This window comes from Microcaecilia unicolor, chromosome 6 (assembly GCF_901765095.1).
Source record: "Microcaecilia unicolor chromosome 6, aMicUni1.1, whole genome shotgun sequence".
NCBI classification, from domain to species: domain Eukaryota; kingdom Metazoa; phylum Chordata; class Amphibia; order Gymnophiona; family Siphonopidae; genus Microcaecilia; species Microcaecilia unicolor.
Genome location: NC_044036.1, coordinates 188,074,895 through 188,100,057, shown reverse-complemented (window position 1 = coordinate 188,100,057; position 25,163 = coordinate 188,074,895). Strand labels below are relative to the sequence as shown.

Sequence of the window (25,163 nt, the reverse complement as noted above, 5' to 3'; positions counted from 1 at the left end):
AAAACATGGTGTAAAAGCAACTCTTGTATTAAGCATAGAAAATATAGCGTGCTCTACTTGTTCCTAGAATACTTGCACCTGATCATAACCCCAGGACATATGAACATAATTCCCTCTTTCCCCACACGCTCTCTAACAAGATGGGTCAGAGGTACTAAAAAGATAGGATATCTGTAAATATGATGCAGCAGTTTATACATGAGTTCCTAGTATTTATTACAGATATCTTAGAAATATAAAGCCAGATCTACTGCTAATTCATGTCATCCAGGTCAAGATCATGTTTCCAGCAAGCAATCAGTTTCAGATCTAGAGCAAATTCTTTACCTCCAAAATGCATTGCAAAATATAATGCACTGATTAGCCTATTAACAATTTATTAATAATCCTCTCCAAAGCTGCCATGTTCTATTCCATGCAATACATTTCTCCCAATCTATAAATACAAATAGTGTGAGTATGTGTGAGTAAGTTGTACTGGAGGTACAAGTCATTGAAAATTTTTAAAATATTCCCCTTCCACAATTGCCCTAAACAACGCAATCTCACCTTCCTCCAGTGACCCATATCTGAAGTTAACGTTGCTATGGATAACTGCACATCTCTAAAGGAGCCACTAGGGAAAGCCCTGCAGTGGGTGTTCGTACTTCCTGTAGGGCTGCATAGTCTAGGACAGTACAGAGCTAGTCCTAGCAATTCTACTCAAGATGGGTAATGCAAATTCGCAGTTAGACTGTCTCCCCCCCTCCCCCCACCATCTACAGTTGGCAGCACTTTGATTTTGTTCCATTTTTAGTCTTGATAGAGTCTACACCAAACACTCAGACCCACCAATCTAGCAGCTAAAAAGTAATTCCTGTAATTGGGTAAATCTAGCCCCCTCCCCTATGCAGAGGAGCTCTAAAGTGGCCCATTTAAGAAGAGGTATTTCATTCCACCACAGAAAGGAAGAGTAATATCCTCTTAAAACCTTAAAAGTTGCCTTGGGAATATCACAGGGAAGGTGTTGAAATAAATGCAGAAGTCTGAGAACCACCATTTTAAGGAGGTGAATCCTACCCCATAAAGAAAGCAACCCCTAAATTTGGCCTGGATGCGGAAGGCGCTGCTGGGAAGTTGCTAGAGGAGGTCTGCCCACGGGGTTCCATCTCTGCTGGGATTCCCTCCAGTAGAGGTAACGTGGTTCCTGTTGCCCCCCCCCCCCCCCCCGAGGAGTAACATTGGAGGGTGTGTAGCTACAAAAATTGGACGCCTCTTTAACCAAGACTGTGCTTGTGAGTAAGATTGATATTTTGTCTCAAAAATATTGAGATAGTCAAGGATGTTAAATATGTGCAAGATCTAACAGCTTCTTTGGTGAAGGATAATACATAGATTTTTGAAAAAGATGGAAAATTTCGAAAATTACAGCCATTGCTTGAATATCCGATTATTTTGGGGGACTAAGTTTGAGGGAATGACTCCAGATAATGCCTTTAAGAAGTATTTGGTTGACACTCTGCATTATTCTTCTGAACATATTCCTCCTGTTAATAGGATCTATTATTTACCTAACCCAGTAAATAAATCACCCAGTGAAATCGATGCAAACAATGATGTTGTAAGCAAAGAAGCAGAAATTGAGATTAAGCAGAAAGAACTTCTGATTAAGGTCTCTGACGGGGAGAAGCAGGATGCAGTTTCGGACTTAAATAACTTGTCTGCCTTTTTAGAAACTTCAATTGTGGAAGTAATAGAGAGAATAACCCTGTTCGTTATGTTTATTTTGAACAGAACTCAAGTGCTAAGATGACGTTGTATTTTAAGAAGTCCAGTGATCTATTTTATGGGCAGAAGGTTTGGATTTATTTAGATGTATTTAAAGCAACACAAGAAAGAAGGAAAGCTTTTCTTATAAGTACGTAAGTATTGCCATACTGGGACAGACTGAAGGTCCACCAAGTCCAGCATCCTGTTTCCAAAAGTGGCCAATCCAGGTCACAAGTACCTGAAAAGATCCCAAAAAAGTACAATAAATTTATGCTGCTTATCTTAGAAATAAGCAGTGGATTTTCCCCAAGTCCATTTTAATAATGGTCTATGGACTATTCCTTCAGAAAGCCATCTAAACCTTCTTTAAACCCCACTAAGCTAACTGCATAGAGAGGGGTATAACCAGCAGAAGAAAGGAGGTGTTGATGCCCCTCTAAAAGTCATTGGTGAGGCCCCACTTGGAGTATTTGTTCAGTTTTGAAGGCCGCATCTTGCTAAAGATGGAAAAAGGCTGGAAGCAGTGCAAAGAAAAGCTACAAAAATGGTATGGGATTTGCGTTGCAAACCGTACGAGGAGACTTGCTGACCTGAACATGTATACCTGGGAGGAAAGGAGAAACAGGGGTGACATGATACAGACGTTCAAATATTTGAAAGATATTAATCCGCAAACAAACCTCTTCTGGATACGGGAAGGTGGTAGAACTAGAGGACATGAATTGAGGTTGAAGGGGGGCAGACTCAGGAGTAATGTCAGGAAGTATTTTTTCATGGAGAGGGTGATAGATACATGGAATGTCCTCCCGCGGGAGGTAGTGGAGATGAAAACAGTAATGGAATTCAAACATGCGTGGGATAAACCCAGTATATCACGTTCAATCTTTGGCCCAATTCAAATCCAGGATTAAAAAAAAACATCTTTTGAAGCTGCTCTTTAATACTCATGTTGTTTTAATCATTCCCATAATAAATTAAACTCCTTAACCTCTTATTTGTCCATTTTGTTTGTCTTGAACAGATTCTTTAGTTTAGTTTGGTTTATTTCACTTGATATACCACCATATGAGGAACCCATCATACCAGTTTCCATACAATATTACAAAATATGATACCAGTAAATAAAATATATAACAACATACAATAGTGCAAAATCAAAGGTAAGGAAATATATAATGTAAGTATTATGTGACTCAGAATTCCAATGGCTGCTGCACTGAAACCAGTTGCCTCAATCGTTAACAAACAAACATCAAAGTCATCCTCAAAAAGGAAGGCCATCAATATTTTTTTTCTAAAATGGTAATATGACGTTTCTGTCTGCAAATATGTTGGGAGGTAGATCCAGAGTAGTGGGTCCATAATGCTAAACACTGGACTTCTGATGGTTTCCAAATGAACACTGTCAAGCAGGATTGTCTGTTACAAGTTTGTGTATAAGTGCTGTGAGCATCTAATAGTGCTACATAAATAATAAGAGTGGAGGAGTGGCCTAGTGGTTAGAGTAGCGGACTTTGGTCCTGGGGAACTGGGTTCGATTCCCACTGCAGGCACAGGCAGCTCCTTATGACTCTGGGCAAGTCACTTAAAACCTCCACTGCCCCAGGTACAAATAAGTACCTAAGCTGCATTGAGCCTGCCATGAGTGGGAAAGCACAGGGTACAAATAATTAAATAAAAAAGGACTTTTTCCATAGACAAAAAATAGTGAGAATTAATAACAAAAATGCCAAGTTTGGGATTTGGCATTTTTGCTGTTATTAATTTTCACTGGCGAATCATGACATATGAGTGTTATTAAAAGAAGGACTTCAACTGTTTACTATTAACAAGAGTTGCCTGAGTTGGAGAGACAGGTGCTGTTGAGCTCCAGCCACATACAATTTCTCTCTTACTAATTTATATCTGCTTTATTATACCCCAGGTGCAGGCACGAGCAGTAACAAAGCCATGCTGGGTTCTATGATTTTTTAAAGTATATGTAATAAATTGCTCAGATTTTATTATTTTGGTCTTATTCTCTTTATTTTTTGTTTAGTTGTTGTATGACCCTGCCTCTTCATACTTTTAAAGTATACACAGAAGAAGTGAGTGCTAGAAGGAGTAAGAAAGGAGACAAGGTGAGAACTATATGAAATTGATGAGGAATGACAGTAGGTGCTAAAAGGACTAGAACTGAAGAGGGGTGGTAATAAAAAGCTTAAAACAGATGTGTTGGATAAAAAGCAGGTCCCACTCCACTCCCATGTGCACCTACCTTTTAGAGGAGGCAGAGTATCGTGAACAGGATTTGCCATCCCAGGCACAGTATGGGTCTCTAGCAAGGCAGCAGTCAGCACAGACCTCCCCATAAACATCACATCGATGAAGAGCCAGGTGTGTGATACCAACCCGGGAAGATACATACAACTGTTGCTGTGAGAAGAGTCAATGACATGCTAGTTAAAAAAAAATAGGTAAACTTACTGAATTCTGTTTTTGTTTGTGGGTACAATGCTATCTACTACTACTACTACTATTTAGCATTTATATAGCGCTACAAAAAATACGTAGCGCTGCACAAACATAGAAGAAAGACAGTCCCTGCTCAAACAGCTTACAATCTAATAGACAAAAAATAAAGCAAGCAAGCTGTTTACGACAGAGCTTTAGGTTCTTGCACTTAGGGGGTCATGATCAAAAGCAAACTCCGGCGCTAGAGGCTATTAACGCCATACTAGCACCAGAGTTTGCAGCCGACCCATGATCAGAGCCCTCGAGCGCCTGAAACAGCGCACTCGAGGGCTCTCAGCGCAAGTAGCATGTAAATGCATGCTAAACAGGGCTTCTAGCGCCACATTTGTGTAAGGTCCTGCAGCCAACTGCTAGACATGCTGTCACACATACCTTTTAGCTGTCTAGCCCTTTCACTCTAGAGTGCATTTCCAGGAGAGTTCAACAGTACTTAGAAACAGGGGCGTAGCCAGACTTCGGCAGGAGGGGGGGTACAGAGCCCGAGGTGAGGGGGCACATTTTAGGCCCCCCCTGGTGCCGGCGACCCCCCCCCCCCCGCCATTGCCGACCCCACCGCTGCCGCCACCAACTTTGCCCCCCCTGCTGACGACCCTCTCCCGCTGCCAACTGCCGTCACCTACCTTTGCTGGCGGGGGACCCCAACCCCGGCCAGCCGAGGTCCTCTTCTTCCCGCAAAAGGCTTCCCCCGCCAGCAAAGGCAGGCGATGGCGGGTTGGGTGCGGGAGGGAGGGGTCGAGAGGGTCGTCGGCAGGGGGGTCCAGGGCCGAATCTATGGGGGCCCAGGCCCCACATAGCTACGCCACTGCTTAGAAAGCTCATACAAGAAGATCATAGTTGGGGTACAGACTTGGGGCCAGAATTCAAAGGATTAATGCTCCTAACTTTGAGAGTTAGGCTCCATACTTGGCCTCTTTGAAAATTTACCATGGCATTAGGATCATAAAAAGTGGGTGGAAGCAAGGGCAGATTTAGAATGGGGAATAAAAGTTGGGAGTTTAGCACTGATTTTCAGCACTAGACTCATAAATCTAGGTAAAGGAATGGCAAACCAAAATTTGAGCATAGCTTTTAAATTCCTATATTAAGGCAAATTTTCAGCTGAAAACTTATGCCCCCGATATTCAGCCCACAGTGATAAGTGGCTTCAGCTCACAGCCACAAGCTCAATTATCCCTGGATATTCAATGCTGGGCCATGTCTGGCCGTAGCAGTTAATTTCCGGGTTAGTACAGCAACCTGGAAGAGAACTTGGCATTGGCTGATATTGACTGGTGCACGGTTAGCTTAGCAGATAAAGCTAGGACAGCCTTTCAGCTGCCTGAACTTAGCCAGTTAGCGGACTGAATATCGCCGCTAACTGTTTAAGTGCTGGCTCCGCCTCCCCCCAAACTGCCCCTAACTTAGCTTGTTAGTGCTGAAGTGGTCAGAGGTGATGTTCAGTGACACCATCTGGTTAAGCGTTACTGACTATCCAGGCACAGCCAGCTTAGCGAGGTTTAACCTGGCAGGTTTTTTTTTTAAAGTATTGGACACTTGGTTTTTTACCTAGGCTTTTGGATGAGTATTATAAGTTATCTTTGTATTATCATTTATGTTGATCGCCTTGTTGTTAACCTTCTATATATCACTTGCCGGGAATTTAATTTTTACCTTTGTTTCACAGTTATATGTTATGTCTCACTGGAAATTTTATTTTGTCCTATATATTCTCTTCCATTTAGTGGGTTGTTTTATTGTTTGTTTTGTCTTGTATGATGTTGATTGTCTGCTTAGACTCTTAAACCACTATGATGTCATGCTCAGCTAGTAGTCTATCAAATCCTAGTAAAAGGAGTGGAGGAGTGGCCTAATGGTTAGTGCAGCAGGCTTTGATCCCAGAATCCTAGGTTCAATTCCTACTGCAGCTCCTTGTGAACCTGGGCAAGCCCATTGCCATAGGTACAAAACCTGAGATTATGAGCCCTCTAGAGACAGATTATAAATGCCAGAATTGAATAAATAGATAAAATCTTGTTCAGAGCAGGTATATATTTTTGGTGGGGGAAGGGGCAGTTGTGCACTTCTAGGACTGGTTCAAGTTGTTTTCATAACATAGACTTAAAATAGGGTTCCAGAGGTGATCCAGAAAATTACAGACCGGTGAGCCTGACGTCGGTCCCGAGCAAAATGGTAGAGACTATTATAAAGAACTACATTACAGAGCATATACATAAGTATGGATTAATGAGACAAAGCCAACATGGATTTAGTGAAGGGAAATCTTGTCTCATGCTTTCAAATAAATGAAGGTGTGAATAAAGCAATCTAGGTCACATGTACGTGGCAGAATCCCAAAAGTAGCAAGATTCCATGCTATCAATCCCAGGAAAAAGTAATGGATTTCCCTAGGTCAACCTTAATGGTTCTATACTTTTAAATTTGTCCAAAACCCATATTGACTTTTCATAGCTAGGACTGGTGTCTGAGTTATTGGAGTTAGTAATTATATAGTATAGTAAGCTTCTGAGAACCCATTTGTATGGTTTTGTGCTGCTTCACACTGTGGAGGGGGGGGGGGGGGGGGGAGGGAGGAACAACAGGGAAGGAAAAGAAAGAGGATGTTTAAGAAGGGGTTGGAGGGTAAGAGAATGCAGGTGTCAGGAGGAGGGTGGGAATGGAGATGAAGAAGGAGACAGTTGGGGGAAGGTGAAAGATGGGAGGGTGTGCGGGGGAAAGGAGAGAGATGGGGAAGGTAGAGGGAAAAGATGGAAAAAAGAGGAAGAATTGTTGAGAAAAGTGGGAAGAGGCAGACATGGAGAGGAGGAAGAGAGTGAAAGAAGATATGTAAGCAAGGGTACTAAGAAATCAAAGTGTGCGAGTCCGAGCAAACCCAAAACTAAAAGAGAACATTGGTGCCTCTTTCCTGTAATGAAATATAAGCCAAGTAAGCTGTAGTAAACATCGCCCATAGTACCTGAAGATTGGAGGGTGGCCAATGTAATGCCGATTTTTAAAAAGGGTTCTGAGAGACACGTGAAATTACAGACAGGTAAGCCTGACTTCAGTGCTGGGCAAAATAGTGGAAACTACTATAAAGAATAAAATTATGGAACACATAGATAAACATGGTTTTGTTACAGCCGGGATGTGAGCCCTTGGGCTGTTGAGAGGGGATGACCCGAAGACTGGGATCTCCTGCCAGTAGCAGATGAGTCGCTGAAAGGCTGGGCTGGAGCTTGAATCCAAATCACAAGGGGGCACGTTGGAGGTGGGAGTTGGACATTCCTAACACTTGGATATTTTTCTGCCATAATGGAACAAAGCAAAAACGTCCAGGGCTAAAACCTAGATGTTTTGGGCTAGACCTGTTTTAATAACAACTAAGTCACAAAAACCTGTCCCAAATGACCACTGGAGAGATTAAGGCATGCCCCCCTGTGAAGAAACAATGTGTTTTAAGTCTGTAAAATGTACTGGATATTTTCCTGTCTTAAATATGTCTGAAGTGTATTTCTCCCATTTGACCAGCAGATGGTGCATGTTTATGCTTAAAGCTGTTACTGAGGACTAACTTCTCTTTCTTTTATTTGGTACACAGATAATAGAAAGTGCCTAGTAGTGATGTAGTTTTTATTTGAAACTTGACTGTTCTAGGCTCGGATTGGCCTAAAGTTTTAAAATTATCCAGAGGCTGGCTGTTGTTTCAGTCTTAGCCTGAAAGAAGAGGGAGACAGATGGTTAGTGCAGTGGCCTTTGACCCTGGCAACCTGGGTTCAATTCCCACCGCAGTTCCTTGTGACCTTGGGCAAGTCACTTATCCCTCCATTGCCCCAGGTACAAAAACTTAGATTGTGAGCCCTCTAGGGACAAAGTACCTGCATATAATGTGTACAACACTGCATATATCTAGTAGCGCTATAGAAATTATTAGTAGTAGTAGATCTCTTTACTAAGGCTCTGTGAACAATCATTATGTCCTGATCTTCCCAGGTACTATTTAGACAGTATATAGATGTTTAGTTAGTTTTCTAATTGATCCATTTTTCAGTTACTTGTTACTGTTTACTATTTGCACATTTTTGTTCAACTGTTCAATATTTTTATGAGAATAAACACAATTGTTTGTTTGTTCTGCCTGTCTGGACTGATAAAGAATCCTGGTGGTTTGTGTGTTGGGTCTATGAGTGCTTTTCTGGGAACTGAGGGACCACTGGCAGTGTTGCCTCCAGTAACCTAGAAATCACTGGGGATAAACTGGGAATGGGAAACTCACCCCAAGGCAGTTGTGACCCAGTCAGTGGGAGGAAGGTGCTAGTACACTAGTGCTGCATAAGCCTAGTAGCACTATAGAAATGATAAGTACTAGCAGTAGTAGTAGTGTAGAGCACAAGTGGCAAATGCAGGTGGCCTTGAGCTGTGCTGGGGATAGACCCTCTAAGTGGCCGCAGGGTAACCCCAGGCGAATGGCTAGGTGTTTTGTGACACACCCTTACTCCCCCAGTGGTCACTAACCCCCCTTCCACCCCCCAAAGATGTAAAAGAAACTGTACATACAGAGCTTTGTGACAGATTCAGATGTTATGGTCAGTCTTATTAGAGCAGCAAGCAGGTCCCTGGAGTAGCCTAGTGGTCGTAGCAGCGCATTGTACAGAATGGAACCCAGGCCTAAAACACACTCTGTTACACTTGTGGTAGAAAGTGTGAACCGTCCAAAACCCACCAAAAACCTACTGTACCCACACATAGGTGACACCTGCAGCCATAGGAGCTATTGTAGTGGTGTACAGTTAAACACAGTAGGTTTTTGGTGGGTTTTGAGGGACTCGGCATACAATATATACGGGTAACAGTGAGATGTGTACCTAAAACCTTTTAAGTGAAGTCCACTGCAATGCCCCCTAGGGTGCACCACTGCTCTACTGGGATGTTTGTGTGGCCAGTCTACTAAAAATGCTGGCTCCTTCTACATCCAAATGGCTTGATTTTGTGCATTTTCACTGACTTTTATTTTCTTCGAAAATTGTCCAAAAAGATAATGCACTGATCATAGCAACATCTAGCAAATGGCCATTTTTGAAAAAAAAGAAAAAAAAAGACAATTTTTAGGTTTGAAAATGGCTATGTTCGCTACTGGATTTTTGGACATTTTCTGCAAAATGTCCAAAGTCAGATTTTAATGTCATATCGAAAATGCCCTTCCACGTAATTTTGTAAGTCTATGTTCTTTGAAAATAAGCACCTCAGTATTTCTAACAGTTGGAAAATGTAACAACACCTGACTAAAAAAAGAGTGAATATTTCTACCATGTGATAAATAAATAAAATTCAGCACGTAGAAGAGCATCACTATATAAAAATTTTAAAACAAAAGTATATAATCCTCTCTCCTTTCGGTCCTTCCTTGCCCAACTTATCTAACCAATATTATAAGTGATTGTGTGCACTGTCCTATCTTGATTTTTTATTTCTTTAATTGTTGAATGGATGGCTAATAGTCAGTTGAAACTGAACAGTGTGAAGTGTGACAAAATAAAGTTTCTTCTTCTTGGGGTAAAGGGTTTGTTGCTCAGGATAATTTTTTTGTTGTAAAGAACATGACGTATGAGCTAGAATCTTCTTTGAAGATCCTAGGCATTGTTCTTGATCAGAACTTAATTCTGGAAGCCCAAGTAAATAGCCTTTTTAGGTGCTATTTCTGGTTAATGCATAATCTCTGAAGAATCTGAAAATACTTAACTCAAAAGTTCAGAATGGTGGTACAAGCTTTAATGCTATCTAAGTTAGATTATTGTAATATAGTATACTTAAGTTGCTCCAAGTATTTGTTAAGGAAACAGCAAACTGCACAAAATACTGCCATTTAGCTGATTTGCTCATTCAACAATTTTGATAAAATTATACCCTTTTATATTCAAATGCATGTTACCTATGGAAGGTAGAATTCACTCCAAATTGTACTGTTTATTATTTAAGATAGGCACGCTAATTTTTAGTGCATGCTAAAAACATTAGTGTGCCTACAGCATGGCTTAGCAAACAGGAGCCCTATACGTTTACTTTAATCAAAGTTCTGCAATCGAGCTATGGAAAACAATCATTTAAAGCTAGCATTTCCAACTTGTAAAGGTATAAAGTTGAAGAGAATTTTTTTCAACCCTCTTATCAGGCAGCAAAGCTTTGGAATATATTGCCTGTACATGTAGTCTATGCAACTTACTATGCGTCTTTTCGTAAGTTTATTAAGACTGTTTTATTCAAGAAATATGTTCTATTACTTTGAATAGTTAGCAGAATTTGTTAAATTAGGTTTATTGCTATAGCTTGTATTTCCGTAAATTTCACTTTGTATGTACATCCTAGATTATGTTGCTGGTTCTCTAATCCTCCATGAACCAGAATTTGATGTATACAGAATATAAGTAGTGGGTAATGTAATGTAAATAGTGCTCGGGCCTCGATAGGTAACCAGTGATATTTGAGAAAAAAAACAGGGAACTTCTGTCAAATTTAGGAACAGCATATATCAACCTAACAGCAATTTTCTGGTCTGTCTGTAATCTTATATAATAATTTATCAGTCTGCATCCCTGGATGGTTGGATGGCTGGCTGGGTTCGTAACTGTATGCAAATAAGCTACGACCAGAACACACTGCTCCAGGGAAGCAGAGGTACACTCCAACCTGCTGTACATCACACACCTTAAATACTATCCACCACGATCTGACAAATTTAAAATAGTCTCTTTGTCGGTTCTGAACTGCAGAACTCACTCCACGTGTTTTTGTCCAACTCAGACCTCCCATTTACATTGCGTTGAAAGCAGTTTCCTGTAAAATTGGCTTTGCAATGACAATTAACAAATCGCAAGGGCAGACTTTGGAAAAAGTTGGCATTTTCTTGCCAGAAATTTGTCAGTCTGCATCCCTGGATGGTAGGATGGCTGGCTAGGTTCATAACCGTATGCAAATGAGCCACCACCACCATACACTGCTCCAGGGAAGCAGAGGCACACTCCAACCTGTGGTATATGACACGCCATCTACTGCAACACCCCTTAACTACTATCCACCACGATCTGCCATGGCTCCTAAAAGACAACTAACTGCTGAGAAGCAGGCTGAAGCTAAACAGAAAAGAGCCGAAGCGCAAAGAAAAAGGCGTGCAGCTATGCGCGAAGAACAAAAGGCCCGTGAAAAGGAACAAGCCGCTGCAAGGAAAAGGTCCAGGGTGGCGAATATGACTGATGAGCAAAGAGCAAACAATAGAGAAAGAAACGCCGATTTCAAACAGCAGAGAATTTAAAACATAATGGTGATTAGACAATAGCCTTGCTACGGCCTGTTTCATTTTTTTTGGCGAAACAGGCTTTTTTGCTTGTCTCTTTATAAGATTTTGAACAGAGTATACCACATTACAACAGTCCATCTAAGATAATAAAAGTGACTGGACTATCATAAGGAACATAGTTCAAAGAATTTCCTGAAAGCTATAAGCTTCCTCAAAAATGAAAATTATTTTTTATAACTATATTGACCTGCAGCTCTATAGTTAATTGACTATTCATTTGCACCCCCAATACCTGGGCACAAGAGTCCAGAGTATACTTATTTTCTTTATTTGTAAATACTGAATCATTCCAAATCTTAGGTGGGCCTATCCACAAAAATTAGGTTTTGTCTTTCTTCAATTTCAATCCATGGGATAAAACCAAACCTTCAACTAAATCCAAACATGTCCGAATTCCCATCAAATCATCATTATTCCCAGAAAATATAGGAGATTAAAAATGTAATATAATCTGCATGGATGTAACATTTAGCATTTATATTCTCTAATTCAATTCCCAGTGACTGCATTAGGACATTAAATATAACTGGGGATAGGGGTGATCCTTGAAAGATGCCACAGCATACTCTCTATGATGATAATCTACTAATTTTAACTTTGTATGATCTTTGTGATAAGGAACCCCAAAACCACTGATGACAAATAAGATCTCATGATCTACAAGATCAAAAGTACTTGAGAGTACTTGAATAAGTATTGATCGTTGACCCAAGCTTAGCAATGCGCAATCAGAGAATCTACTATGGTCTCTGTGCTAAATCCTATCCAAAACCCGGGTTGAATAGGGTGTAGTATGTCAAAGCTATCCAAATAATTCTTCAGCTGTTTTGTGACCCAGCCTTCTATGACCTTGGTCAATAAAGGGATAGAGGCCACAGGTCTATAATCTGTCACACCTTTTACACTACTCTTCTTATTCTTTATAATAGGAGTTAATACTATTTCACCTCTTAATATATGGAACTTACCTAATTGAAATTCACAGTTTAACCAATTAGTTACTCCTTCCAAAAAGAAAGCTGGACCTTGCTTCAGTAAATAGGCAGGACATAAATCCAAAAAAAACTTTGTGATTTTGCATATTTTCTCAATAAAACATTAGCTACAACTATGATTACAGCTACTACTACAAGGAATTCGAACCACATTCTATCTATTGATATATCAATGTTTGCCCTATCAATTGTTCTAGGTAATATGATAGTAAAATCTGCTCTGGGAGGGTCTATACTGCTCTCTGAAATCAAGTCATCAACCTTAGTCATGGAATTCACCAAACCAGATAATTTCTTATGACCTATTAGACCTGTGCCGATTAATTCAGCAAAATATTTGTGTAGTAAAACAGGTAAGATATAATGACCAATAGTGATAATGTGATTAACATAATCAAATTAGAAGGGATCAGTATTAGTTGATTTGTTTGAATTTCTTTGGGTGGGAGGCGGGGCTAGTGGTTGGGAGGCAGAGCTAGTGCTGGGCAGACTTCTACGGTCTGTGCCCTGAAAATGTCATATCCTCAATCTTTCACTGTCCACTGCGACTGTTCCTGATGCCTTCAAACATGCCGTAGTCACACCACTCCTTAAAAAACCTTCATTGGATCCTACCTGTCCTTCCAACTATCATCCCATCTCCCTCCTCCCTTTCCTATTCAAGATACTTGAATGTGATGTTCACCGCCATTGCCTTGACTTTCTTTCACCTCAAGCTGGCTTTCGCCCCCTTCATTCAACTGAAACAGCGCTTGCTAAAGTCTCCAATGATCTGTTCCTGGCCAGATCCAAAGGTCTCTATTCTTTCCTCATCCTTCTCTATCTATCTGCTGCTTTTGACACTGCTGATCACAGCCTACTCCTCGATACGCTGTCCTCACTTGGATTTCAGGGCTCTGTTCTTTTTCTTCTTATCTCTCCCAGTGTACCTTTATTGTATACTCTAGTGGATCCTCTTCTACTTCTATCCCACTGTCAGTTGGTGTACCTCAGGGATCTGTCCTGGGACCTCTTCTTTTCTCCATCTATACTTCTTCCCTTGGTACTCTGATCTCATCCCATGGTTTTCAGTATCATCTTTATGCTGATGACTCCAAGATCTACCTCTCCACACCAGAAATCTCAGCCGAAATCCAGGCCAAAGTATCAGCCTGCCTGTCTGACATTACTGCCTGGATGTCTCAGCGCCATCTGAAACTCAACATGACCAAGACTAAGCTTCTTATCTTTCCCACTAAACCAACCTCTCCTCCTCCCCCATTCTCTATTTCTGTACATAACACTCTCATCCTTCCTGTCTCATCAGCTCGTAACCTTGGGGTCATCTTGGACTCCTCCCTCTCCTTCTCTGCACATATTCAACAGACTGCTAAAACCTGTCGTTTCTTTCTCTATAATATCAGCAAAATTCGCCCTTTCCTTTCTGAGCACACTACCAGAACCCTCATCCACACTCTTATCACCTCTCACTTAGACTATTGAAACTTGCTTCTCACAGGTCTCCCACGTAACCATCTCTCTCCTTTTCAATCTGTTCAAAATTCTGCTGCACGACTAATATTCCGCCAGTGTCGTTATGCTCATATTAGCCCTCTCCTCAAGTCACTTCACTGGCTTCCTATCTGTTTCCGCATACAGTTCAAACTCCTCTTATTGACCTATAAGTGCATTCACTCTGCAGCTCCTCAATACCTCTCCACTCTCATCTCTCCCTACATTCCTCCCCGGGAACTCTGTTCACTGGGTAAATCTCTCTTATCTGCACCCTTCTCCTCCACTGCTAACTCCAGACTCTGTTCCTTTTATCTTGCTGCACCTTATGCCTGGAATAGACTTCCTGAGCCAGTACGTCAAGCTCCATCTCTGGCCGTCTTCAAATCTAAGCTAAAAGCCCACCTTTTTGATGCTGCTTTTAACTCCTAACCCTTATTCACTTGTTCAGAACCCTTATGTTATCATCCTCACTTTAATATTCCCTTATCCCGTGTTTGTCCTGTTTGTCTGTCCTAATTAGATTGTAAGCTCTGTCGAGCAGGGACTGTCTCTTCATGTTCAAGTGTACAGCGCTGCATACGTCTAGTAGCGCTATAGAAATGATAAGTAGTAGTAGTATATGTTATTATTCAAATCATTTACGCACATAATTGTCATGTAAATGTTGGCACTCACTTTATAGAATTACACTCTCCCTCCCCATATATCTAGTAATGGTATAGAAGTGATGGTAGTAATAGTAGGAAGAGCAATGATTGAGCAGGTAAGTAAAACATTAAAACTTAAAAAGGCACGTTTGAGTGCATCACTTACCCTCTTGGAAGAAATGGTCATTGTTTTAATTGGAACTGGAACCTGGAATGAAAAAGAACATGACAATTGTGAAGAACTATTTTTGAAGTATAAATACTTCCCAATACAGCAGGGAACTACTTCCAGTCACACTGGAAATTAGCAACTATATCTCACATCCCAGGTTAGAAGCACTTGTGTCTACCAGAGGCGTAGCCAGACTCGGTATTTTGGATGGACCCAGAGGTAAATTGGATGGGCCCTTCCACGCGCATGTGCCCCCTCCCCACAATCACACATCACAAATACCTTCCCAGAGATATTTTTTAAGAACATAAGGAGGGGTTTTTTCACCAACCCCACATCTTCTCTCTCTCCTCTGCGGCGTCCCGGCATCTGTGCTCCTGTCTCTGACCTCCGTCCCTCTCCGATGTTGGTACAGGTGTCCTCGGCACATGTAGCGATTCATTTTCGCTGCATGCGCTGGCCCTGCAGGCTTCTATCTGCCATGTCCTGCCCTCGCTGACATCATTGCCTGTTTCATGTCTGGCAGAACGCAGCAGATGGAATCCTATGGGGCTGGCGCAAGAATGAATCACTGCAGGCACCAAGGACACATGTACTGGCACTGGGAAGGGGCTCAGAGACCAAGAGTGCAGATGACTGGACACTGCGGAGAAGAGGGGGAAGAGAGCAGTGTGGCGCTGCAGCTGGGTGGGCCTGAGCCAAGATTGGGTATGCCTGTGCCCACCCAGGCCCACCCGTAGCTACGCCACTGGTGTCTACGCTGTACGCAAGCAGTTTAGATTCCTCAGCGCTGCGTAACCCTAGTAGCGCTTTAGAAATGTTAAGTAGTAGTAGTAGTAGTACTATTTACTGAGGGGGCAGCATCTCAGCACAGGGTAGTGATGCCCTGCCAGTGGGATGTGTTAATTTATATCCCTTAAAGAATTATCAAGCCAAACTACTTGCACTTTCAAACAGCAGGTGGAGCTCTGCTTCTTAGGAGGAGAAGGGAGATTGTAATGTGTACAATAGGTAATCTTGCTTCACTCTTTCTTACTGAGGTTCACAATCTATAAATTCTGGAAGCTGCTCTTCTGAGTTATTAATGGAGACTTTTAGTAAATATAGCAGCAGTTCTGAATTTCTTAAAGCACTTTTGCCAGGTAAGATATCTAAAGGTCAAGAAGTTGACCACAGCTTTTAAGAGTATTTACTCAACTATAACCACGTACTGTCTGTGAATGATTGGACAGGAAAGCTCTGTGTTTATAGTAATGCCAAGACTCTATCATCCACTTCCTATAGTGGTTTGCGCATCCTATAAAGCAGCTGTGTACCATTTTATACAACCATTAGGTAGTAAGGTTATCTTTACTACAAGCCAGAGTGTGACAAGCTGGGAAACAGAAGACCAGGGCTGGATTAAAACTATATTGGGCCCTAGGCAAACATGCATTTGTGGCACTCCCCACCGTAGAGCCCTATTTTAAAAAATTTCTTCACCCCCCCCTAGTCGTGTTCACTTTTCCCTGCCCCCCTATATCTTCATTCATAGCTTCACCCACCCCAACATTTCACCTCTCCAGAAGTAGAAGTAAAGTGCTGTGGGTGTGTCAGTGCTAATAGTTTGTTCATGAGCACTGGGTCCTGGCAAGCTATGTTTCGAATGGAGTGGCTTTATGATTAGAGCTGGAGTGCTCTCAAGTTACCCACACCCAGGAGGGAGATTTTAGGCCAGTTCTGCATTTATGGCAATCTTTCACTGTGCATTATAAGACAGGTACCACTGATATCAATATGTAAAATCAGGGACTACAAATAGCATCAGTTCAGAAAGAGAGCTGGCCTAAAAGTTTCCCTCCTGAAGCTGAGTAAGTTGGCCACTCTGGAGCACTAGGCTGAGAACCAGTGAAGTTGGACAAGACATTTTCACTCTCCATTGCCTCCAATGTCTCCATTGTCAAGAGTAGACTGCTCCAAGAGTGAGATTTACAGGAGGTGTGTTCAATATATAAGTGTACAAAGAGTTATATTTGAAAATAAAACATCATAATTGTAAGAAGCATAAGAAAATGATAATTAGCTTTCTTTGATACTTGTTATCAATAGAAAACAAACAAAATAAAACATGTACTCTCTACTTTGATACTTGTGAAAGGATATAGACAGAGTAGCAGCAGTATTAAGCCAGTTTCAAGGGAATTTGCCCAGTTAAATCTCATAGTTACATATACATAGTAATATAGTAAATGAAAGCAGATAAAGACCTGCACAGTCCATCCAGTCTGCCCAACAAGATAAACTCATTTTACATGGTGTTTGATTTGTCCTTGCCATTCTCAGGGCATAGACCGTATAAGTCTGCCCAGCACTGTTCTTGTACTAAGTTCTGAAGCTAACGTCGAAACCCCTTAAAATTTACACTCCAGCCCATCCATATCTATTCAGTCATGATCAGGGTGTAGACCGTAGAAGTCTGCCCAGCACTGGTTTTGCTTCTCAATTACTGGCATCACCTCCTAATCTCCGCTAAGATTCTGTGGATCCATATCCTTCTAAACAGGATTCCTTTGTGTTTATCCCACGCATGTTTGAATTCCATTACCGTTTTCATCTCCACCACCTCCCACGGGAGGGCATTCTACATATCCACCACCGTCTCTGTGAAAAAATACTTCCTGACATTACTCCTGAGTCTGCCCCCCTTCAACCTCAATTCTTGTCCTCTATCACCTTCCCGTCTCCGGAAAAGGTTTGTTTGGTATAGTTAAGGTATATTTAAATCTCCTCGAGTGGCTCTTGCGCAAATCCCATACCTTAACTCCTCCTTCTATATGACGTGGCCACCCTATAGCCACTCTACCTCTTTCAGCTTACTCACGAGTCTTCTGTGGGAGACCGTATCAAAGCCTTTGCTGAAATCCAAGTAGACTACATCTAGCTCACGTCCTTCATCCAGTTCTTTGGTCACCCAGTCAAAGAAGTCAGTAAGATTCGTTTGGCAGGATTTTCCTTTGGTAAAGCCATGTTGCCTCGGGTCCTGTAACCCGTCGGCTTCTAGAAAGTTAACTATCCTTTCTTTCACCAGCGACTCCATTATGTTTCCTACCACCAACATGAGAGTTACCGGTCTGTAGTTTCCCACTTCTTCCCTGTCTCCACTTTTGTGAAAAGGGACCATATTCGCTCGTCTCCAATCCTGTGGAACCTCTCCCATCTCTAAAGATCTATTAAATAAATCTTTAAGAGGTCCCACCAGGACCTCTCAGATTTCCTTCAGTGTCCTGGGATGTATCCCATCCGGCCCCATAGTTTTGTCCACCTTGAGATTCTCAAGCTGTTTACAAACTCTTTCTTCTGAAAATGGCACAGTATCCACTTCATTCCCACATGTTCCCTTGGCAGCCGACCGCGGTCCTTCTCCAGGATTTTCTTCCGTGAACAATGAAGAGAAATAATTGTTTAGCACATTCAACTTTATCTTCATCACTCTCCATACAGCCATTCTCATTATCTTTCAGTCTCGCAATTCCATTCCTCTCTATTATCCTTTCTCCAATATATCTGAAAAAACGTCTTGTCACCTCTCTTTACATCTTTAGTCATTTTTTCTTCCGCTCGCGCTTTCGCTAGCCGTATTACTCTGTTCGCTTCTTTAATCCAATAATCTTTTCCACGATCCTCTCCTTGCATTCTTTTGTATTTCATGAACAAAGCCTCTTTTGCTCTTATTTTTTCAGCTACTTGTTTGGAGAACCATATAGGGTTCCTGTTTCTCTTGTTTTTGTTTACTTTCCTCACATAAAGATCAGTTGCCATATTTATAACAGCCTTTAGCTTTGACCACTGATCTTCCACATCTCCTAGGCCTTCCCACGCTAACAGCAACTTCTTCAGGTATTCCCCCATTTTATCAAAATCAGTATGTCAAATCTATACTGAGTTTTGTGCGTCCGCACTCCGCCTTTGCCCTTATATCAAACCATATGGTGTGATGATTACTATTTATTTATTTATAACATTTGTATCCCACATTTTCCCACCTATTTGCAGGCTCAATGTGGCTTACATAATTCCGCAAGTGGTGATTACCAGTTCCGGATACGAGAAATACATAGTTGGGGCAAAGGGACAGATTAGGTTAGGTTACAAGAGGAAAGTTCGTCTTATGATGAGAGCTAAAGGTAAAAAATAGCTTGAACAAGATCATTAAACTGGAAATCAAGATAATTAGCAAAACAGTTGAGATATAGAGAATACATGTTGTATAATTGCGTTTTGTTAATTTGAATTTATGAGGAGTTGTTATTGTATGCTTTCTTAAATAAATAAGTTTTCAATAGTTTACGGAAGGTCATGATGTCATGTATTATTTTTATGGATTTTGGTAATTCATTCAAAATTTGCGTGCATATGTAAGAGAAGCTGGATGCATATGTTAATTTATATTTCAGTCCCTTACAGTTTGGGTAGTGGAGATTCAGGAATGTTCATGAGCTGGTAGAGTTCCTGGTTGGTAGGTCAATAAGGTCTGACATATATCCTGGAGCCTCACCGTGGATTATTTTATGAACCAGGGTGCAAACCTTAAAAGTGATCCGTTCTTTTAAAGGGAGCCAGTGTAGTTTTTCTCGTAAGGGACTAGAGTCTGGCTGCCGTGTTCTGTGCAGTTTGAAGTTTTTAAATAATTTGTTCTTTGCTCCCAGCATAGATGGCATTGCAGTAGTCTAGTTGGCATAACATCAATGATTGCACCAGTCTGCAGAATGCGTCTCTTGGGAAGAAAGGTTTAATTCTTTTAAGTTTCCACATGGAATGGAACATTTTCTTTATGATTTTCTAATGTAAGGTTGCGGTCAATTGTAACTCCTAAAATTTTCAAAGTATCTGAGACGGGGAGAGTAAAGCTAGGGATGTTTAACTTAGTGGGTTTGTACTTATTGTGTTGTGATGAAAGAATGAGGCATTGTGTTTTCTCAGCATTGAAAGCATCCGCCCATGAATTCATTATATGGAAGCTATCATTTATTGCTTTAGTAATTTCTGTTAGGTCATGTTTAAATGGGATATAAATCGTAACATCATCTGCATAAATGAAAGGATTAAGGCCCTGGTTTGCTAATGTTTTGGCCAATGGCGTCATCATTAAATTGAAAAGGGACAGTGAAAGTGGAGATCCCTGAGGGCCTCCACATTCTGATTTCCAAGGTGATGATATTGTCGAATTTGATATCACTTGGTATGTTCTAGTTGTTAAGAAACCTTTGATCCAGTTAAGTATGTTTCCTGTTAATCCAAAGTATTCTAAAATATTTAGCAGAATTTCGTGATCAACTAAGTCGAAGGCACTGGACATGTCGAATTGTAGGAGAAGTATGCTCTCTCCCTTTGATATTGCTTGCTTAAATTTGGCTAGTAGAGTGGTCAGTACAGTTTCTGTACTGTGGTTAGATCGAAATCTTGACTGTGATTCATGTAAAATCATGAACTTATTTAAGTAATCGGTAAGTTGCTTAGTCATCATTCCTTCCATCAGTTTGACTGTTAAAGGAATGGATGCTACTGGACGGTAATTGCTTATATCATTTACTTTTTTCTTTATGTCCTTCAGTATTGGTGTCAGTAATATATTTCCTTTATCATTAGGGAAGAAACCATGTTGTAATATGTGGTTTAGATGTTTTGTGAGGTCTATTATGAAGCGTTTAGGGGCAAATCTTATTAAGTTGTTGGGGCATGTATCAAGCTTGCAGTGGGATTTAGCAAATTTACTAATCGCTTGGGTGATGGATTCTTCAGTGAGGGTAGTGAAGTTAGACCAAATTCTGTCAGCTGGATATTCATCAAAAGATGGATCCAAGCAGTCGAAGAATATTTCATGGTTAGTAGTGATAGATGATAATGTGGTTCGGATCTTAGCAATTTTCTCATCAAAATACTTAGCAAGACTGTCAGTTGATGGAGTATCTGTGGTAGATGAAGTGAGTGGAGTGGTGTTTAGTAATTTGTTCACTAGTAGAAAAAGTTTATGTGTGTCTTTGAAGTCTGGACCAATTTTTGTTTTGTAATATAATCTTTTGGAATGACGTATAGCATATTTATACTTCCTTTGGATTTGTTTCCAAGCGTTTAATGTGTCTTCATTTTTTCTTTTATTCCATGCTCTTTCGTATCTTCTAACCTGGTTTTTTAGCTTTTTTAACTCTTCATTAAACCAAGGTATTGAGTTATTTCTTCGTGAGGATTTTGTTACATAGGTGGGCACCCACCCAGATATTAGAAACACTTCCTCCATTCCTGAGCACTAGATACAGCATCGACCCTTCCCTCATGGGTTCCGTCACTATTTGTCTGAGCAAGGCACTTTGACAGGCATCCACAATCTCCCTACTTCTTTCCGATTCTGAAGACGGGACGTTCCAATCCACATCAGACAAACTGAAATCTCCCAATAGTAGCATCTCCCCTTCCATACCAATCTTTTGAATATCGTCTATCAGATCCTTGTGTCACTTCTCCTTTTGTGTCAGCGAGACAGGGTTATGAGTGTTCTCCAGCAAGGATTTCCATCCTACCTTTCTTTCTCCATATTCCCCTCTCTCCCCTCCCGCAGTTCTTAGTATGAGTGCGTTTCTGTCCTATCATACTTTGGTATTCTTTTCTTAATGTTTTACGATTGTAGTTATGTAAATTGTTCTGTTCTGCCCCAGCAGCTAGTGCAATCAAGAAATTCTAAATAATCTGTAAACCACTGTAATGCTATCTATGCAGGTTTGCCGCATTCCTTATTAAAAAAGTTATAGAAAAACACAGCCGTCCGCCTGTTTTGCCATGCTAGCTGTTTTGACCATAAGTCCCTCTTTGCCTTCCTTATCAGCGCTTTGCATTTGACTTGACATTCCTTATGCTGTTTCTTATTATTTTCAGTTGGTTCCTTCTTCCATTTTCTGAAGGATTTTCTTTTAGCTCTAATAGCTTCCTTCACCTCACTTTTTAACCATGCCGGCTGTTTTTTGGTCTTCTGTCCTCCTTTTTTAATATGCGGCATATATTTGGCCTGGGCTTCCAGGATGGTGTTTTTGAACAGCATCCACGCCTGATGTAAATTTTTGACCCTCACAGCTGCTCCTCTAAGTTTTTTTTTTTTTTTACCGTTCTCCTCATTTTATCATAGTCTCCTTTCTTTAAAGTTAAACGCTAACGTATTAGATTTCCTGTGTATAGTTACTTCATATTATGATCACTGTTATCAAGCGGCCCCAGCACCATTACCTCCCGCACCAGATCATGTGCTCCACTATGGACTAGGTCTAGAATTTTTCCTTCTCTCATTGGCTCCTGTACTAGCTGCTCCATAAAGCAGTCCTTGATTTCATCAAGGAATTTTACCTCCCTAGCGTGCCCCGATGTTACATTTACCCAGTCAATATTGGGCTAATTGAAATCACCCATTATTATTGTGTTGCCCAGTTTGTTTGCTTCCCTAATTTCCTTTAACATTTCTACATCCGTCTGTTCATCCTGACCAGGCGGACAGTAGTACACTCCTATCACTATCCTTTTCCCCTTTGCACATGGAATTTCAATCCATAGAGATTCCAAGATGTGTACTATTTCCTGAAGAATTTTCAATCTATTTGATTCAAGTTTCTCCTTAACAAACAATGCTATCCCTCCACCCTATCACTACAATATAATTTGTACCCCATTATGACAGTGTCCCACTGGTTATCCTCCTTCCACCAGGACTCAGAGATGCCTATTATATCTAATTTTTCATTTAGTGCAATATATTCTAACTCTCCCATCTTATTTCTTAGGCTCCTGGCATTCGCTTACAGACATTTCAAACTATGTTTGTTGTTCCTATTTACATCATGCTCAGTATGTGACAATATTAATTTGCAATCTTTTGTCTGATTTTTATTTAATGATACGGTCTCTTTTGCAACCTCACTATCGGGATACGCTATCTTCCCTGTTTTGGTGATATCTTTGAAAGATACCTTATCCCGAACCATGCGCTTTTGAGCGACTGTCGGCCTTCCCCTAGTTTCTAGTTTAAAAGCTGCTCTATCTCCTTTTAAAATGCCGATGCCAGCAGCCTGGTCCCACCCTGGTTAAGGTAGAGCCCATCCTTTCGGAATAGGCTCCCCCCTCCCCAGAATGTTGACCAGTACCTAACAAATCTAAAATCCATTGTCTCATCCATGCATCGAGACTCCGGAGCTCTGTCTGTCTCTTGGGCCGTGCGCGTGGAACTGGTAGCACTTCAGAAAATGCTACCCTACAGGTTCTGGATTTTAGCTTTCTATATAAGAGCTAAATTTGGCTTCCAGGACCTCTCTCCCACATTTTTCTATGTCTTTGGTATCCACATGTACAAAGACAGCCAGCTCCTCCCCAGCACTATCTAAAATCCTATCTAGGTCTAAATCCAAACTGAAGACAGTTAAGCAACCCATACATATTCATACATTTGTGAAGCTCTAAAGTAACTGCCCTGTAAAGGCAGTAAATCAGATATGAATAAAATAAGTATAAACTGCCTGGTTCATTATTTCATCTAAATAAAGAATAAAACATTAGTCCAGTACAAATATATCTGCTACATCTTGTTAGCTGATTTTAACTTCTACTTGTGTGGTACAACTTTATTATGTTTCCTGATAAAATCAGAAAGCAGGCAAGAAACACTGCTAGCCTTGAGAAGAATAAATGCTATAAAGAAGAGAATTACAGACCTAAAGAAATACCAGACTCTGATGACTACTGATAAGGCACACATAGTAAGTGCACAAAGCTTGGCACATGAACAAAGCATGACCAGACCAGGGGAGGGGAAGCAAAGTGAAACCCTGTAATTCTCTAAAGGGAGGCTTATATTTATGCACCTAAAAGACACCTCTCTGGAAGCTTTACAAAGGAGAATAGGCACCTTTTTCCTTCATAGAATATACTAATATTCTATGAAGGAAAAAGGTGCCTATTCTCCTTTGTAAAGCTTCCAGAGAGGTGTCTTTTAGGTGCATAAATATAAACAGGTGTCATATAAACAGGTATATATGCATGTATGTTTTTAGATGTGAGCACTTATGTCAGCCATAGAGCTGGTGTACACTGAGGATACAGTGGGGGAAATAAGTATTTGATCCCTTGCTGATTTTGTAAGTTTGCCCACTGACAAAGACATGAGCAGCCCATAATTGAAGGGTAAGTTATTGGTAACAGTGAGAGATAGCACATCACAAATTAAATCCGGAAAATCACATTGTGGAAAGTATATGAATTTATTTGCATTCTGCAGAGGGAAATAAGTATTTGATCCTCCACCAACCAGTAAGAGATCTGGCCCCTACAGACCAGGTAGATGCTCCAAATCAACTCGTTACCTGCATGACAGACAGCTGTCGGCAATGGTCACCTGTATGAAAGACACCTGTCCACAGACTCAGTGAATCAGTCAGACTCTAACCTCTACAAAATGGCCAAGAGCAAGGAGCTGTCTAAGGATGTCAGGGACAAGATCATACACCTGCACAAGGCTGGAATGGGCTACAAAACCATCAGTAAGACGCTGGGCGAGAAGGAGACAACTGTTGGTGCCATAGTAAGAAAATGGAAGAAGTACAAAATGACTGTCAATCGACAAAGATCTGGGGCTCCACGCAAAATCTCACCTCGTGGGGTATCCTTGATCATGAGGAAGGTTAGAAATCAGCCTACAACTACAAGGGGGGAACTTGTCAATGATCTCAAGGCAGCTGGGACCACTGCCACCACGAAAACCATTGGTAACACATTACGACATAACGGATTGCAATCCTGCAGTGCCCGCAAGGTCCCCCTGCTCCGGAAGGCACATGTGACGGCCCGTCTGAAGTTTGCCAGTGAACACCTGGATGATGCCGAGAGTGATTGGGAGAAGGTGCTGTGGTCAGATGAGACAAAAATTGAGCTCTTTGGCATGAACTCAACTCGCCGTGTTTGGAGGAAGAGAAATGCTGCCTATGACCCAAAGAACACCGTCCCCACTGTCAAGCATGGAGGTGGAAATGTTATGTTTTGGGGGTGTTTCTCTGCTAAGGGCACAGGACTACTTCACCGCATCAATGGGAGAATGGATGGGGCCATGTACCGTACAATTCTGAGTGACAACCTCCTTCCCTCCGCCAGGGCCTTAAAAATGGGTCGTGGCTGGGTCTTCCAGCACGACAATGACCCAAAACATACAGCCAAGGCAACAAAGGAGTGGCTCAGGAAGAAGCACATTAGGGTCATGGAGT

At 41.2% G+C, this 25,163-nt stretch overlaps 1 protein-coding gene across 2 annotated transcripts in view; it reads right to left on the bottom strand.

The window, feature by feature from the left end:
* SEMA3F (semaphorin 3F) overlaps positions 1–25,163 on the bottom strand; it is a 549,876-nt gene that overhangs the window by 25,723 nt on the left and 498,990 nt on the right. For both annotated transcript variants that reach the window (XM_030205370.1, XM_030205371.1), the window contains 2 exons: positions 14,893–14,934; positions 4,007–4,164 (listed from right to left, as the gene is read on the bottom strand). In XM_030205370.1, coding sequence (XP_030061230.1) covers positions 4,007–4,164; positions 14,893–14,934 — 200 coding nt within the window. The remainder of the gene's footprint in view (positions 1–4,006; positions 4,165–14,892; positions 14,935–25,163) is intronic.